This window comes from Bufo gargarizans, chromosome 5, assembly GCF_014858855.1.
Source record: "Bufo gargarizans isolate SCDJY-AF-19 chromosome 5, ASM1485885v1, whole genome shotgun sequence".
Taxonomy (NCBI): Eukaryota; Metazoa; Chordata; class Amphibia; order Anura; family Bufonidae; genus Bufo; species Bufo gargarizans.
Window position 1 is genome coordinate 214,757,521 of NC_058084.1, and position 18,859 is coordinate 214,776,379.

The 18,859-nt window shown below is 46.5% G+C and overlaps 1 protein-coding gene across 2 annotated transcripts; it reads right to left on the minus strand.

The window, feature by feature from the left end:
• Window positions 1-378: 378 nt before the first annotated feature.
• LOC122938948 (nudC domain-containing protein 2-like) lies at window positions 379-17,986 on the minus strand. Of its 2 annotated transcripts, none has more exons than XM_044294833.1 (3): window positions 17,716-17,986; window positions 15,079-15,127; window positions 379-557 (listed from the first exon to the last, which is right to left on the minus strand). In XM_044294833.1, exons 1-3 carry the CDS (start codon window positions 17,974-17,976, stop codon window positions 394-396), a joined length of 474 nt encoding a protein of 157 aa, XP_044150768.1. In that variant the 5' UTR covers window positions 17,977-17,986; the 3' UTR covers window positions 379-393. The 2 variants fall into 2 exon arrangements, with proteins under 2 accessions (XP_044150768.1, XP_044150769.1); XM_044294834.1 differs by lacking the exon at window positions 379-557 and adding an exon at window positions 1,505-1,527 and having other exon boundaries at window positions 17,716-17,985.
• Window positions 17,987-18,859: the final 873 nt, after the last annotated feature.

Here is an 18,859-nt window from a genome sequence, read left to right on the forward strand (position 1 = left end):
GGACATACCTCCATTTTCACCCAGGCAGCCCCCCTGACATGAGCATCGGAGCAGTTCATGCTCCGATGCTCTCCTTTGCCCTGCGCTAAATCGCGCAGGGCAAAGGTATTTTTCTGAGTTCCGGTGACGAACCGGGCTCACCATGGGGCTGACAGGCAGCCCGGTGACGTCACCGGCACTGATGGGCGGGATTTGGCTCTGCCCTAGCCAGTAAAACGGCTAGGGCAGAGCTAAAGCCCGCCCCTCAGAGCCGGTGACGTCACCGAACACGCCGCTGGGCGGAAGTTACCGCCCGGCAGTGTGTTATTGAAAACACAAGAGCCTGTGCCCTGAACCCGGACAACCCAGCTCTGAACCCGGACAACCCCTTTAATTATTGTGCAAATAAATATTTTACATCATCACCTCTCTCTGGAATCTCTCCAGTGTCAGTTTCTTTTGCATCTCATCTTGAACCCAAGGATCAGCAGAATACTCTCCTTCTAGTAAAGATGGCCAGCAATTGCCAGCATCCCGGTTGGACTTGGTTAATACTATTCGGATTAGTTTTTTGTCCTCTTCATCAAACAAAAAACAACAACATATTTTTGTTTAAAATGACTTAAAGGGGTTCTGCACTTTCATTTAACTGATGATCTATCCTCTGGATAGATCATCAGCTTCTGATCGGCGGGGGTCCGACACCCGGGACCCCCGCCGATCAGCTGTTTGAGAAGACAGCGGCGCTCCAGCAGCATTCTCACTGTTTACCGCCGGGCTGCCCGCCCACTGACGTCACGACTTGTATCAACTAGAGTGGGCGCGGCTAAGCTCCATTCAAGTGAACAGAGCTTAGCCGCGCCCACTCTAGTTGATACAAGTCGTGACGTCAGTGGGCTGGCGGCCTGGCGGTAAACAGTGAGAAGGCCGCGGCGCTGCTGTCTTCTCAAACAGCTGATCGGCGGGGGTCCCGGGTGTCGGACCCCGGCCGATCAGAAGCTGATGATCTATCCAGAGGATAGATCATCAGTTGATTGAAAATGCAGAACCCCTTTAATGTTTTTGCATTTATTTATTTAGCATGCACATACCAACAATCACCGTACAACTATCACACAGTGCCATTCACATACAGAGGTCGACAAGAACTGCTCCTAGATCTCCAGGTAGAAGTTTTATGTAACTAGAATTGTGTGTGCATATATATAAAAATTAGTTTCTGTCTGTCTGGACGTCTGTCTGTTCTTTATGTACGACCAAACGACTGAAACAATCTTCAACAAATGTGGCACGCAGTTACATCAGGTGTCCGGGAAGGTTTTAGACCGGGTCTCAGCTCTCTAGGACTTACCGTTTCTGAGATATTCCCCAAAAATTACCTGCATTAGCCAATACAAGCCTACAAGTCTTTCTCTTCATATGCCAACTGACATACACACGGTCATATGTCCCTTATCAGCCAATAGAAGCTCGCAGGTCCTACTCCAGGTTTCCATAACAACTGATCACAGGTTTTAGCAGTTCGCAGGTCCTTAAATATTCAGTCATCTGAAGTGTATCAACCAATATAAGTTCACATTTAATTTACCAGGTTTTCACACAGGATAGGATTAGATACACAGCTCAGCAGACAGTATCACACAGAATAGGATATTAGATACACAGCTCAGCAGACAGTATCACAAAGGATAGTATTAGATACACATCTCAGCAGGCAGTATCACACAGGATAGGATATTAGATACACAGCTTGGCAGACAGTATCACACAGGATAGGATTAGATACACAGCTCAGCAGGACAGTATCACACAAGCAATAGGATATTAGATACAACAGCTCAGCAGGCAGTATCACACAAGGATAGGATTAATACACAGCTCAGTCATGCAGTATCACACCAGGATAGGATTAGATTACACAGCTCAGCAGACAGTATCACACAGAATAGGATATTAGATACACAGCTCAGCAGGCAGTATCCACCACAGATAAGGGATTATACAGCTCAGCAGTCAGTATCACACAGGATTATTAGATTACACGCTTGGCAGACAGTATCCACACAGGATGAGGATATAGATACACCGCCTGGCAGGACAGTATCACACAGGATAGGATATTAGATACACAGCTCAGCAGGCAGTATCACACAGGATAGGATATTAGATACACAGCTGGCAGAGCCAGTATCACACAGGATAGGATTAGATACACAGCTCAGCAGCAGTATCACACAGGATAGGATATTAGATACACAGCTCAGCAGGCAGTATCACATAGGATAGGATTTAATACACAGCTCAGCAGACAGTATCACATAGGATAGGATTAGATACACAGCTCAGCAGACAGTATCACATAGGATAGGATTTGATACACAGCTCAGCAGACAGTATCACATAGGATAGGATTAGATACACAGCTCAGCAGACAGTATCACATAGGATAGGATTTGATACACAGCTCAGCAGACAGTATCACATAGGATAGGATTAGATACACAGCTCAGCAGACAGTATCACATAGGATAGGATTTGATACACAGCTCAGCAGACAGTATCACATAGGATAGGATTAGATACACAGCTCAGCAGACAGTATCACATAGGATAGGATTTGATACACAGCTCAGCAGACAGTATCACATAGGATAGGATTAGATACACAGCTCAGCAGACAGTATCACATAGGATAGGATTAGATACACAGCTCAGCAGACAGTATCACATAGGATAGGATTAGATACACAGCTCAGCAGACAGTATCACATAGGATAGGATTTGATACACAGCTCAGCAGACAGTATCACATAGGATAGGATTAGATACACAGCTCAGCAGACAGTATCACATAGGATAGGATTAGATACACAGCTCAGCAGGCAGTATCACATAGGATAGGATTTGATACACAGCTCAGCAGGCAGTATCACACAGGATAGGATTTGATACACAGCTCAACAGACAGTATCACACAGGATAGGATTTGATACACAGCTCAGCAGACAGTATCACATAGGATAGGATTAGATACACAGCTCAGCAGACAGTATCACACATGATAGGATTAGATATACAGCTCAGCAGACAGTGGGGCGGGGTACTGTAGAGGTCACTGTTATAGGGATACTGTCAATATCTTTTAACCTCCCCCCGACCGCCTAACGCAGGGATGCGTCCTGCGGGTGGTCGCTTTGTTCCTCCTTGACGCATCTACGCGTCATCTCGCGAGACGACGCGTGAACGCGCGCTCACAGGAGCGCACGTTCACAGGATCAGAAGGTAAACGAGTTGATCTACAGCCTGCCAGTGGCGATCATTTGCTGGCAGGCTGTAGATGCGATTTTTTAACCCTTGAAAGGCATATCAGGCGCTGTTTTGTTAACAGCGTCTGATATACCTGCTACCTGGTCCTCTGGTGGGCCCTTTTGCTTGGATCGACCACCAGAGGACACAGGCAGCTCTGTAAGTAGCACCAATCACCACACTACACCCCCCCTGTCACTTATTAACCCCTGATCACCCCATATAGACTCCCTGATCACCCAGTAATTGATCACCCCCCTGTAAGGCTCCATTCAGATGTCCGTATGTGTTTTGCGGATCCGCAAAACACGGACACCACGGATCTGAAAAACACAGACACCGGCAATGTGCTTTCCGCATTTTGCGGATCCACACATTGCCAGAACTATATAGAAAATGCCTTTTCTTGTCCGCAATTGCGGCCAAGAATAGGACATGTTCTATAGGCTCTACAAAAGACGCAGTGTTCGCCCGATCAGGCATGATCTTGTGCGCACACTTGCGTTTAGTCCGCCCCACTGCAGTGACAGAATTTTTTTTTTCTGATCACTGCAAAAACACCGTAAAATCGATGCGGCGCTATAAAGATCACTGTTGAGGGGCATAGCGAGTTCATAGAAGATTTTTTTTTTTTGGCACAAGTTAGCAGAAACTTATTTATTTATTATTTTTTTTCTTACAAAGTCACATATTCCACTAACTTGTGACAAAAAAATAAAATCTCACATGAACCTCACAGAATTCAAATGCATAACATTTTTTAGCTATATATATTCCAGACTTCTTCTCACGCTTTAGGGCCCCTAAAATGCCAGGGCAGTATAAATACTCCACAAGTGACCCCATTTTGGAAAGAAGACACCCCAAGGTATTCCGTGAGGGGTATGGTGAGTTCATGTAACATTTTATTTTTTGTCACAAGTTAGTGGAATATGAGACTTTGTAAGAAAAAAATAAAATAAAAAATTATTTTCCGCTAACTTGTGACAAAACATAAAAACTTCCATGAACTCACTATGCCCATCAGCGAATACCTTAGACTCCTTTCACACCTGCGTTCAGGTGTCCGCTCGTGAGCTCCGTTTGAAGGGGCTCACGAGCGGCCCTGAACGCAGCCGTCTGGCCCTAATGCATTCTCAGTGGAGGCGGATCCACTGAGAATGCATCCGCCTGCCAGCGCTCAGCCTCCGCTCCGCTCAGTGAGCGGACACCTGAACACTGCAAGCAACGTTCGGGTGTCCGCCTTGCCGTGCGGAGGCGAGCGGATCCGTTCCGACTTACAATGTAAGTCAATGGGGACGGATCCGCTTGAAGATGACACCATATGGCTCAATCTTCAAGCGGATCCATCCCCCATTGACTTTCAATGTAAAGTCTGAACGGATCCGCTCAGGCTACTTTCACACTTAGAAAATTTTTCTAAGTTATAATGCAGACGGATCCGTTCTGAACTGAGCCACCGTCTGCATTAATATGAGCGGATCCGTTCAGAACGGATCCGATCGAACTCAGGTGTGAAAGTAGCCTAAGGGTGTCTACTTTCTGAAATGGGGTAATTTGTGGGGTGTTTCTACTGTCTGGGCATTGTAGAACCTCAGGAAACATGACAGGTGCTCAGAAAGTCAGTGCGTAAATTCAAATTTTTGCACCATAGTTTGTAAACGCTATAACTTTTACCCAAACCAATAAATATACACTTATTGCATTTTTTTTTTTATCAAAGACATGTAGAACACTAAATTTAGAGAAAAATGTATCTATACATGTAGTTTTATTTGAAAAATTTTACAACCGAAAGTGAAAAATGTCATTTTTTGCAAAAATTTCCGTCAATTTTGATTAATATAAAAAAAAGATGTGTATATATATATATATATAAAAAATGAGTTTCTGTCTGGACGTCTGTTCGTTATGCAAACGACTCGACCGATCTTCACCAAATTTGGCACACCGGTACATCAGGTATCCGGTAAGGTTTGCAGCGTTCGGGTGTCCGCCTGGCCGTGTGGAGCCAAACGGATCCGTCCAGACTTTCAATGTAAAGTCTGGATGGATCCGTCTGACTAACTTTCACACTTAGAAATTTTTCTGAAATATAATGCAGACGGATCCGTTCTGAACGGAGCCCATCGTCTGCATTATAGGAGCGGATCCGTCTGTGCAGACACCAGAAGGATCCGCTCTGAACGCAAGTGTGAAAGTAGCCTAAGGTGAAAAATGGCACACCAAAATATTAAGTATAAATCACCTACTTTCCCAATTTTACATATAAAATATATAAACAATAAATAAACATATTACATATCGCAACGTCAGAAAAGGACTGATCTATGATAGGACTGGTCTATTATGGGGCGAACGTTCCATGAAATGCGAAATGCGCGCATTGTTTTTTTTTTTTTTTTGCGTGGAATTGAATGGTATCGAGTAGCGCAATACTTTTTTATGGTATCGAAACCGAATCAAAATTTTGGCATCGAGACAATTCTACTGACTATAAGATGAAAATATTAAAGGCGGACGACTTCTTTTTCAAATGATAACGCTCTGTTATCTGTTGTTGTCAAACTTCAGCAGAGGAACGCTCAATTCAGTTAAAATCCTCCATTTTGATCACCTTTAGACCTATGGTCTGTAGTGACTGGCTGAGTTTTAGAAAAGACGCAAGACAGGACAAGTGCCACATACAAAACAGCGGCTCCTTTCCATTATTTGCAACAGACACTGAAGATATGGCAGTGGATATTATTGCTCATAACAGTGAAAATTAATAATGGGTCACATGTTAAAGGGGTATTCCCATCTGCAAGATCATATGTCAAAAGTTTACACTAGTGCCATATATCATTTTTGCAATTTGCTTCTATTATTTAAAATGCAGCCATTTTGATATATTCCCTTCCCTTTTACCCTATTGTTTAGATGTGGTAACCCATAGATAAGGCCACCGCTCCACAGCCGCATCTATGGACCGCGCTTGCGCAGACCGTTCTCCCTTTTCACCCAGGCGGCCGGTGATTCAGAAGAGTACGCGCACGCTGCCGCGCATATCGTCTTTCATCACTGCAACAGATCCGCGTTGTCCTTCCCCCGCCTGCAGCACTCAATGTGCCGGTTTATTTTATAGATGGCCCCACTGAGCGAGCGAGCAAGCGATCCCCCGCCCTCCCCTCTCTCATTTTCAGGATGGCTAAACGGTTTTAGAAGAGTGTCAGCACATAGCTGACACTCTACTTGAAACGGCAGACATTTGTGCTGGCACAGATGTCAGCCGTTTAACCCCTTCCATGCCACGGTCCATAGGGACTGCTATATGGAAGGGGTTAACAGGGAGGGAGCTCCCCCCCCCAATCCGCCGCTATTGGTTACCATGGCAACCGGACGCCTTCACAGGTGTCCGGCTTGCCATGGTAAAGCTGAGTCGGATCAGGCTTTTGCTAAAGGCAAAAGTCTGATCAGACTAAGTGTAATGTCCCAATACACTACAGTACACTATAAAGTAGGGATGTCCCAATACCATTTTTTTAAGACCGAGAATGAGTACCGATACTTTTATTTAAGTACTCACCGATACCAATTATGGTGTGGTAATATTTTACAGCAAATTCCAATTTAATTTAGTCATAGGGGAGATTTATCAAACCTTGTACAAAGAAACAGCGGTGGAGTTGCTGATAATAATCTGGAATTTGGTTGCTATGGACAACTGCTTTACTTTTCCTTTGTACAAGGGTTAATAAATGGGCATATAACAGTGTTTCCCAACCAATGTGCCTCCAGCTGTTGAAAAACTTTGGCTGTGGGGGCATGCTGGGAGGTATAGTTTTGAACAGCTGGAGGCACACTGGTTGGGGATCGCTATTATATGCCCATCCCCCGCACCTTATTTTATTATTCACTGTTTGTCTGTTTTAACATGAAATGGAGAGAAATTAACTGAATTTCTCCTCCATTTCATGCACCATACCCACCTGGCCTGCTGCAATCCTTCCCATGCAGATGCACCAGAGTACTCGGAGGAGGTGGCTTTAACTTCCTCCCAGTGCTAGGCAACCGTATGGGACTTGAAACACCGCCGCCCAGAAGTCCCGTCCCCGCGCCGATCAGCTGGGACACGCTGCTGTCCCCACGCCGATCAGCTGGGACACGCTGCTGTCCCCACGCTGATCGGCTGGGAGCAGCGCCACCGCCGCCCAAAAGTGAAGATTGGACACGCCACCATCCAAAAGAGAAGATGGGTCACGCAGCCGCCGCCACAGCTGATCTGGGACACGAGACCCGCTGCACGGCCATGAGGTATCGGCGACATTTGCACGAGTACAAGTACTCGTGCAAATGTCCTGTATCGGCCCCGATACCAATACATCCCTACTATATAGTGTACTGTAGGGTATTATATAGGCATCAGACCCACAGGATCTTCAAGAACCAAGTGGGTCTGGGTAAAAATAAAAAATAAATTGATTTCTTCTTATAGCAGCACATTTATCACTGATAAAAAATAAAAAAAATACACTACACACGTTTGATATCACCGCGTCCGTAACGACCTGATCTATGAAAGGGTCATGTTACTTTCCCCGCACGGTGAATGTCATAAAACAAAAAAGTGATGATGAAATTGAAATTTTGCCCACCTCACTTCCCAAAAAAGGTCACAAAAGTGATCCAAAAAGTCATATGCCCGCCAAAATGATACCAATAAACAGTCACCTCATCCCGCAAAAAATGAGCCCCTACATGAGACAATCGCCCCAAAAAATAAAAATAAATGGCTCTGACCACGGAGACACTTTTTTCTTGTAAAAATGCTTTTATTGTGTTAAAGTAAAATAAATAACAAAAAGTATACATATTAGGTATTGCCGCGTCCGTAAGAACCTGCTGTATAAAAATATCATAAGACCTAACCCCTCAGGTGAACACCATAAAAAAAATGAATAAAACCTGTGCCAAAAAAAGCAATTTTTTGTCACCTTACATCACAAAAAGCGTAATACCAAGCGATCAAAAAGGCGTATGCCCCAAAATTAGTACCAATCAAACCGCCATCTCATCCTGCAAAAAAAATTAGCCCTTACCTAAGATAATCGGTCAAAAAATAAAAAATCTATTACTCTCAGACAATGGAGACCCTAAAATATATGTTTGTTTTCTTACTTCAAAAAGCCATTTTTTGTCACCTTACATCACAAAAAGTGTAATACCAAGCCCCCCAAAATAGTACCAATTAAAACAAACAGTCATCTCATACTGAAAAAAATGTATGCAGCGCGGGCTCTGGATCAAGCTGGGCACAGAGGGGGTTTGCATTGGAGCGATCGGAGAAGAGTGGAGGGACAATGGAGGACAATTTTATTTAGTGGAGGGACAATTTTATGTAGCAGAGCTGTACTGAAAGCTGTTCAGCCACAGTGCTTGTGGGGAGGGGAAGACAGATGTAGCAGAGCTGTATATGAGGCGGTTCTGCCACAGTGCTTGGTGGAGAGATAAATAGACAGATGTAGCAGAGCTGTATATGAAGCAGTTCATCCACAGTGCTTGGGGGAAGAGATAAAAAGACAGATGTAGCAGGGCTGTATATGAGGCGATTCTGCCACAGTGCTTGGGGGAGAGATAAATAGACAGATGTAGCAGAGTGTATATGAGGCGGTTCTGCCACAGTGCTTGGGGGAGAGATAAATAGACAGATGTAGCAGAGCTGTATATGAAGCAGTTCATCCACAGTGCTTGGGGGAAGAGATAAAAAGACAGATGTAGCAGAGTGTATATGAGGCGGTTCTGCCACAGTGCTTGGGGGAGAGATAAATAGACAGATGTAGCAGAGCTGTATATGAAGCAGTTCATCCACAGTGCTTGGGGGAGAGATAAAAAGATAGATGTAGCAGGGCTGTATATGAGGCGGTTCTGCCACAATGCTTGGGGGAGAGATAAATAGACAGATGTAGCAGAGCTGTATATGAGGCGGTTCTGCCACAGTGCTTGGGGGAGAGATAAATAGACAGATGTAGCAGAGCTGTATATGAAGCAGTTCATCCACAATGCTTGGGGGAGAGATAAAAAGACAGATGTAGCAGGGCTGTATATGAGGCGGTTCAGCCACAATGCTTGGGGGAGAGATAAATAGACAGATGTAGCAGGGTAGTATATAAAGCTGTTCAGCCACAGTGCTTGGGGGAGAGATAAAAAGACAGATGTAGCAGGGCTGTATATGAGGCGGTTCAGCCACAATGCTTGGGGGAGAGATAAATAGACAGATGTAGCAGAGCTGTATATGAGGCGGTTCTGCCACAGTGCTTGGGGGAGAGATAAATAGACAGATGTAGCAGAGCTGTATATGAAGCAGTTCATCCACAGTGCTTGGGGGAGAGATAAAAAGACAGATGTAGCAGGGCTGTATATGAGGCGGTTCAGCCACAATGCTTGGGGGAGAGATAAATAGACAGATGTAGCAGGGTAGTATATAAAGCTGTTCAGCCACAGTGCTTGGGGGAGAGATAAAAAGACAGATGTAGCAGGGCTGTATATGAGGCGGTTCAGCCACAATGCTTGGGGGAGAGATAAATAGACAGATGTAGCAGAGCTGTATATGAAGCAGTTCATCCACAGTGCTTGGGGGAGAGATAAATAGACAGATGTAGCAGAGCTGTATATGAAGCAGTTCATCCACAGTGCTTGGGGGAGAGATAAAAAGACAGATGTAGCAGGGCTGTATATGAAGCAGTTCATCCACAGTGCTTGGGGGAGAGATAAAAAGACAGATGTAGCAGGGCTGTATATGAGGCGGTTCAGCCACAATGCTTGGGGGAGAGATAAATAGACAGATGTAGCAGGGTAGTATATAAAGCTGTTCAGCCACAGTGCTTGGGGGAGAGATAAAAAGACAGATGTAGCAGGGCTGTATATGAGGCGGTTCAGCCACAATGCTTGGGGGAGAGATAAATAGACAGATGTAGCAGGGTAGTATATAAAGCTGTTCAGCCACAGTGCTTGGGGGAGAGATAAAAAGACAGATGTAGCAGGGCTGTATATGAGGCGGTTCAGCCACAATGCTTGGGGGAGAGATAAATAGACAGATGTAGCAGAGCTGTATATGAGGCGGTTCTGCCACAGTGCTTGGGGGAGAGATAAATAGACAGATGTAGCAGAGCTGTATATGAAGCAGTTCATCCACAGTGCTTGGGGGAGAGATAAAAAGACAGATGTAGCAGGGCTGTATATGAGGCGGTTCAGCCACAATGCTTGGGGGAGAGATAAATAGACAGATGTAGCAGGGTAGTATATAAAGCTGTTCAGCCACAGTGCTTGGGGGAGAGATAAAAAGACAGATGTAGCAGGGCTGTATATGAGGCGGTTCAGCCACAATGCTTGGGGGAGAGATAAATAGACAGATGTAGCAGAGCTGTATATGAAGCAGTTCATCCACAGTGCTTGGGGGAGAGATAAATAGACAGATGTAGCAGAGCTGTATATGAAGCAGTTCATCCACAGTGCTTGGGGGAGAGATAAAAAGACAGATGTAGCAGGGTAGTATATAAAGCTGTTCAGCCACAGTGCTACTGGTGGAAGGGAATTGACAGATGTAGCACAGGTTTATACACAACTGTAGTTCAGCTGTAATGGAAACAAATCAGCATCAGTGCCGGTAGGTGGGGGTTGGTCATGTTTTATGGGAGTCAAAAGCAAAGATTATAAGTCTACTAGCTAACATGCTTTTGGGCTAATGTATAATATGGAATTATAATTTTTGCTGCCCAGAATGGGTTTGTAAAATATAAGACTGAGATTTTGTGTGTAAAACTGTGCAGGACAGCCACATGTTACTGTCTTCGGTCACTTCCCATGGCTCTCTGATGATTCCCTAGCAGGGGGGATGGGCTGAACAGACACTGCAGGCTCCCAGACTGATGACTCATACGATCCACATGAATGAGCACACAAGGACTGACTTCTCAGTGTGATGTCATACAGAGGTGTGGCCGGCCACTCAAACTGCCTAAGCCTGCCCAGCCTGAGGCTCCAGTCACACATCCGCAATTCCATTCCGCATTTTGAGATACGGAATTGCGGACCTATACACTTCTTGCGGCCCCGATCCGGAATTGCCTACCTGCACTTCCGATCCTGATAAAAATAGAACATGTCCTATTCTTGTCCACAATGCAGGGCTCCAGATGGCGACCAAAATAGTCGCCAATGCGACTTAGATTTTACAAATGGCGACAAGACTTTTTAGTCTTGTCGCCATTTGCGACTAGACCCTCCGCGGCAGCTCTGCAGCTGAACAGCGGCGGGCACAGGAGCTGATAGTTCTCTGCCACCGATGTTCTTGAGTCTGAGTCACACAATAGCAGAGACGCTGGCAGCAGGGAGGGGAGGGGCTCGGGAGGAGTGTAATCTGATCCTAGAGTGGAAGCTGCTTCTGCCAGCCCCGCCCACCAACCAATCAGAGCTGAGGCAAGGCAAGGCGAGCACTAGCAGCTCTGAGTCACTGACAAGTACAGGGAGAAAGAATCGAATGAGTCACAGGTGAAAAGAACTAAAGATCCGACTTGTGACTCATTTGATTCTTTCTTAGGCTACTTTCACACTAGCGTTCGGGCGGATCCGTTCTGAACGGATCCGCTCATAATAATGCAGACGGAGGCTCCGTTCAGAACGGATCCGTCTGCATTATATTAGCAAAAAAAAGCTAAGTGTGAAAATAGCCTGGGACGGATCCGTCCAGACTTTCAATGTAAAGTCAATGGGGGACGGATCCGCTTGAAGATTGAGCCACATTGTGGCATCTTCAAACGGATCCGTCCCCATTGACTTACATTGAAAGTCTGGACGGATCCGCACGGATCCGCACGCCTCCGAACGGCCAGGCGGACACCCGAACGCTGCAAGCAGCGTTCAGCTGTCCGCCTGTCCGTGCGGAGGCGAGCGGAGCGGAGGCTGAACGCCGCCAGACTGATGCAGTCTGAGCGGATCCGCCTCCATTCAGACTGCATCAGGGCTGGACGGCTGCGTTCGGGTCCGCTCGTGAGCTCCTTCAAACGGAGCTCACGAACGGAAACCCGAACGCTAGTGTGAAAGTAGCCTTAGACTCCCTGCATAGTGTGCCCCCCCCCCCAACACCCCAGTATAAGAAACATTGGTGGCACAGTGTGCCCCCCCCCCAACACCCAGTATAAGAAACATTGGTGGCACAGTGTGCCCCCCCCAACACCCCAGTATAAGAAACATTGGTGGCACAGTGTGCCCCCCCAACACCCCAGTATAAGAAACATTGGTGGCACAGTGTGCCCCCCCCAACACCCCAGTATAAGAAACTATTGGTGGCACAGTGTGCCCCCCAACACCCCAGTATAAGAAACATTGGTGGCACAGTGTGCCCTCCCCCCCCCCCCAACACCCCAGTATAAGAAAATTGGTGCACAGTGTGCCCCCCCAACACCCCAGTATAAGAAACATTGGTGGCACAGTGTGCCCCCACCCCAACACCCCAGTATAAGAAACATTGTGGCACAGTGTGCCCTCCCCCCCCCAACACCCCAGTATAAGAAACATTGGTGCACAGTGTGCCCCCCCCAACACCCCAGTATAAGAAACATTGGTGGCACAGTGTGCCCCCCCCCAACACCCCAGTATAAGAAACATTGGTGGCACAGTGTGCCCCCCCCAACACCCCAGTATAAGAAACATTGGTGGCACAGTGTGCCCCCCCAACACCCCAGTATAAGAAACATTGGTGGCACAGTGTGCCCCCCCAACACCCCAGTATAAGAAACATTGGTGGCACAGTGTGCCCCCCCAACACCCCAGTATAAGAAACATTGGTGGCACAGTGTGCCCCCCCCCACACACCCCAGTATAAGAAACATTGGTGGCACAGTGTGCCCCCCCCAACACACCCAGTATAAGAAACATTGGTGGCACAGTGTGCCCCCCCCCAACACCCCAGTATAAGAAACATTGGTGGCACAGTGTGCCCCCCCCCAACACCCCAGTATAAGAAACATTGGTGGCACAGTGTGCCCCCCCCAACACCCCAGTATAAGAAACATTGGTGGCTCAGTGGGAAGTGCCAATGAGGGGTAAAAAATCATTTTAAAAAAATTAACTCACCTCCTCCAGTTGATCGCGTAGCTGCCGGTCTCCTGTTCTTTCTTCAGGACCTGTGGTGACGTCACTGAGCTCATCACATGGTCCATTACCATGGTGATGAATCATGTGATGTATCATGTGATGAGCACAGTGATGTCACCACAGGTCCTTTGACAGGTCCTGAAGAAAGAACAGGAGACGATCAATTGGAGGAGGTGAGTTAATTTTTTTTATTTTAACCCTCATTGGCACTGCCCACTGCGCCACCAATGTTTATTATATTGAGGGGGGGCACACTGCACCACCAATGTTTATTATGCTGGGGTGTTGGGGGGGGGTGTTGGGGGGGGGGGGCACACTACGCCACCAATGTTAATTATATTGACCTTCTACTATGCATTCTGTATTAAAGAATGCTATTATTTTCCCTTAGAACCATGTTATAAGGGAAAATAATACAGTGAATAGACTTTCATCCTAGCAACCATGAGTGAAAATCGCACCGCATCCGCACTTGCTTGTGGATGCTATGCGATTTTCACGCAGCCCCATTAGCTTCTATGGGGCCTGCGTTGCGTGAAAAACACACAACATAGAGCATGCTGCGATTTTCACTCAACGCACAAGTGATGTGTGAAATTCACCCCTCATGTGCACAGCCCCATAGAAGTGAATGGGTCCGGATGTAGTGCAGGTGCATTCCGGTATTTTGAATGCCAGATCCGGCACTAATACATTCCTATGGGAAAAAATGCTGGATCCGGCATTCAGGCAAATCATCATTATTTTTTTTCGCCGGAGATAAAACCGTAGCATGCTGCGGTTTTATCTTTTGCCTGATCAGTCAAAATGACTGAACTGAAGACATCCTGATGCATCCTGAACGGATCGCTCTCCATTCAGAAAGCATGGGGATATGCCTGATCAGTTCTTTGACGATATTGAGCCCCTAGGACGGAACTCTATGCCGGAAAAGAAAAACACTAGTGTGAAAGTACCCTAAAATATTAAGTTTAAATCCCCCCTTTCCCAATTTTAGATATAAAATATATAAAGAATAAATAAACATATTACATAGCGCTGTCCAAACTATTAAATTATTAAAAACTATCTCCTATGCGGTGAGCATTCACCATTTTTTTGTCACCTTGTCACCCCAAAAAAATAGGATAGGACTGTTCTATTATGGGCCGAACATTTCATAAAATGCAAAATGCATGCGGCTTTTTTTTTTTTTGCACGGTATTGAGTATCGCAATACTTTTTTATGGTGAAGAAAGCGAATCAAAATTTTGGTATCAAAACAACCCTATGCCGATCTGATCGGAGTAGCGTTGTCACGATACCAAAATTTTGATTCGGTTTCGATTTGGCGACTAAAAATTTGATTTGGCTCCTAAATTTTTCAGTTCAGGAGCCAATGTCTACCAGGTATTTTTTTTTTGTCTGGAGCACTGCAATAGCATATTCGAATAGGCATATTCTCTTAGTGCCGGCAATGTGTGGTCCGTGAAATGCGGAACACACATTGCCGCTGTCCGTGTTTTGCGAATCCGCAAAACACACACGGATGTGTGAATGGACCCTTAGAAGCAGGAAAGAGTGAACAGCATAGCAGGCTGCAGGTAAGGATGAAATAGCAAGATGGGAATACCCCTTTAATACTTCTTTACATACAATTATGAAGGAAGGTGGTCTCACCTAATGTCCAAGTGCTTTCATCGCTTATCGTGGAATCATACAGCCGTCCCTGAAAAATACATGACAATCAATAATTTAAGAGGTTTTCTGTGTTCTGTGACATATACACACAGATATGGATGATCCCATCTTCAGGATAACGGAGGATTAGCAGAAAACTCACTGTATATTGGCCATGCCGAGTTCTCATTCAAATGAAAGGACTGAACCGCAGTACGCCTGCGCCGGACACTACACCGTGGATAGAGCCTTCTGCTTCCAGCTCCATCCAGCGTTATAGGTTCTAGTGCAGGTGTCTTCCACAAACAGTGTGAACGATGGGGGTGCCGGGTGTAGAACCCCCACCATCTGATTACTGACATCCTATCCTGAGGATAGGACATCAATACCTTAGGCCTAAAGCCTCTTTAAAGGGTTCTGCAGGCACCTCAATTAATGTCTAGGCAGCAGATATGATGTCCAAACAGTGATCTACTGCCCAGAAACAATGGTTCTGCATGGGGAAGATCGACCACAATAGTGATCACTCGTCCCCGTACTGTGGGGGAAATCATGTATGTAAATGCAGCGGTCTCCTTCACTGAGTGAGCAACCGACTGTCGGGAAGAACGCTTCCTTCCTGATGACACAAGGATGGTAAAAAAACGGACACATGGACCAAACATGGATGCTTCACGGATATCACATGGACTGCTTTTTTCACAGACATGCAACGGACATGGAAATGTGACCGATACCTCTTTCACATGGCCGTAGCGCTCCCGTGGCCATATTGCGGGCTGCATACGGCGGTTCCACAATACACGGGTCACTTGAATGGGTCCGCAAATCTGGAGATACTGAACGGAAGCACTCCGTAGTGCTTCCGTGGGGTTCTGTTCTGTGCTTCCCTTGTGCAAAAAATAGAACTTTTCTGTCTATTTGCAGAACGGACGGATCGCGGTCCCCATTTAAACGGATGGGTCCGAGAGCCGCATGCGGCTGCCCCATGGTCGGTGCCCGTGACTTGCGGACTGCAAATTGCGGTCCGCAGCACGGGAAAGGAGCCCTATGTTTGTGGGCAAGAGGCCTAAGGCCTTAGTCAGGAAGCAGGACCAGCTCACTCCTGGCCCTCGGAACAGGGTGATTAACCCTGTCCCTACCAGGCCATGCTGGGTGTACATACATTGAATAATATTACAAAACCATTCGCAGATACCCCCAGTACTGGGTTAGGGTACTTTCACACTAGCGTTTTTCTTTTCCGGCATTGAGTTCCGTCCTAGGGGCTCTATACTGGAAAAGAACTGATCAGGCATCTCCCCATGCATTCTGAATGGAGAGTAATCCGTTCAGTTTGCATCGGGATGTCTTCAGTTCAGTCGTTTTGACTGATCAGGCAAAAGAGAAAACCGTAGCATGCTACGGTTTTTTCTCCGGCGAAAAAAACTGAAGACATGCCTGAACGCCGGATCCGGCATTTTTTCCCATAGGAATGTATTAGCGCCGGATCCGGCATTCAGAATACCGGAATGCCGGATCCGTCGTTCCGGCATGCGCAGATCGGTAAAAATGCGAAAAATGTACAAGACGGATCCGTCGGTCCGCATGACAAGCGGAGAGACGGATCCGTCCTTGCAATGCATTTGTGAGACGGATCCGCATCCGGATCAGTCTCACAAATGCTTTCAGGCAGCAGCAGATCGGCGGATCCGGCGGCCAGTTCCGACGACGGAACTGCCCGCCGGATCACACTGCCGCAAGTGTGAAAGTAGCCTTACTGAACAAGCAGAATGTGACCCTGCCACAATGTGCTGATTTGGGACACGTCGCTGCTGAAGCCATGCTTTGGCTACAGCAGCACACGTGACTCCATCTGTTTACAGGACAGGGACAGAGCACCACTGATTGTGGCCAGTGAGCGGAATAAGAGGGCGGGGAGCAGGTAACTATCGCTTTTTCCAACAAGTACATGTTGCTAGTGAAAGTTAAAAATATCCAAAAAGTTGGACAACCCAAAGCAGTAACTTGGGCCCTCATACAGACAATACTTACCTGTCCCAGATCCCTCGACGCCCGTTGCGCAGATCACATCTGGCGACAGGGGGTGCAGCCATTAGCAGGCCATGAGGGTAACCCACTCCCCTAGCGTCACGTGTGGCATCACCCGGGCAAGGGGAGTGGGTCACTTTCGTGGTGTGCTATTGGCTTCACCTCCGTCGTCGGATGTTGTGATCTGCACAACGGCTGTGGAGGGCTCTGGGAGGACACAGGCATTGAGGACCAGGTAAGTATTGTCTGTATGAGGGGCCAGGGAATTGTGGAGGGGTTTATAGCTCTGGGCAGATACTGCTTGTCCTCTTTTTTGAATGCACGCCAGGATTTGGCTTCATAAACTGCATAAACCAGTGAACGTGTGGCGGCACTGCAGCATGCTTGAAGTTATCTGTGGCTCATTGGCATGCAAGTTGCCAATGAGCATGATGCAACCAATCAGAGTTCAGCTTTCATTTCCAGAACTTCACTGGGAAAATAAAAGGTGACGTCTGATTGGTTGTCATCGGTAAAGCTCTGACAGTCCTAACCGCAGGGCTCTTGTAGAAGCTGGCTGCTCACAGCTACGCATGCACCATTCACCCATATCATCCAATGGAGCACCTGTAGGATGTGTGTGTCCCGCACATTCAGTGCTATCTCCCTGATGCCCAGCTTACAGCGGATATCTCGGCTCTGTGTACCAGGGGGCACCTGGACTTCAATGAACACCTCCTCCATGGTCTGGTACCAGCAACCCCAGGGAGTCTTGCATGGCACCACCCCGCTCCTCTCATCGAAATGCACAGACATCACATGCAGAGCAGCGCCCTGACAGCAAAAATTACTTAGACACACGATGGCGCAATGCGCATGCGCAGTCATACGACTTGAAACCGCGCAACTAAAAAAAAAATGGTAACGATGTCTATCAAGGTTTCAACCAATAGAAGCCCGTTTAACAGACTACCTAAACAACAAGCTCCAGCGGTCTGATTGCACTTCCTGTTCCTGTTTCAGAGATTGTGATTGGACGTCTACTGTGCCTTCTTGATTGGCTGTGGCGCCTGTTGCTAGTCGGGAGGACGTCTGCTATTGGTGGACGGCTCTTTGCGCTGTTTTTAAAGGGTTGTGACTAAATACTATACTCCGTAAGGACCTGGTCCTTACCAGTGATAGTAAATAGCCGACTCAGTGTGAGCTGGCTATTTCCTATCACCGGGAAGGACCTTTTTGCCCCCTAGTGGTCAGGTCCTGAACTGAAATAGTATTTAGCCAGTTCATAGTGAGATGGCTAAATACTATCCTCCATAAGGACCTGGTCCTCACCAGTGATAGGAAATAGCCAGCTCCCACTGAGTCGGCTATTTACTATCACTGGTAAGGACCAGGTTTTCCCCCTAGTGGTCAGGTCCTGAACTGAAATAGTATTTAGCCAGTTCACAGTGAGTTGGCTAAATACTATCCTCCGTAAGGACCTGGTCCCTGATCTGGTTATTGAACTGTGTTAGGATTTAGTTGATTTTTTATGACTTGGTGAAATCCCCTTGTCTATTATGACCTGGCCATTAACTATGTCCAGTAAACACATCTTCTACATGGATACAGTGTTATAGTATACAATGAAGTTATATAGGTGACTATAGTAGAATGAGCCTCTTTTATGTTTATTTTTATATTTGAAAAATCTTTAAAATAACCAATGTGACTTTGGAGTACTTGTATTGGTAGAAATGTCCGGTCCTATGATATTCATGGTAAAGCGCTT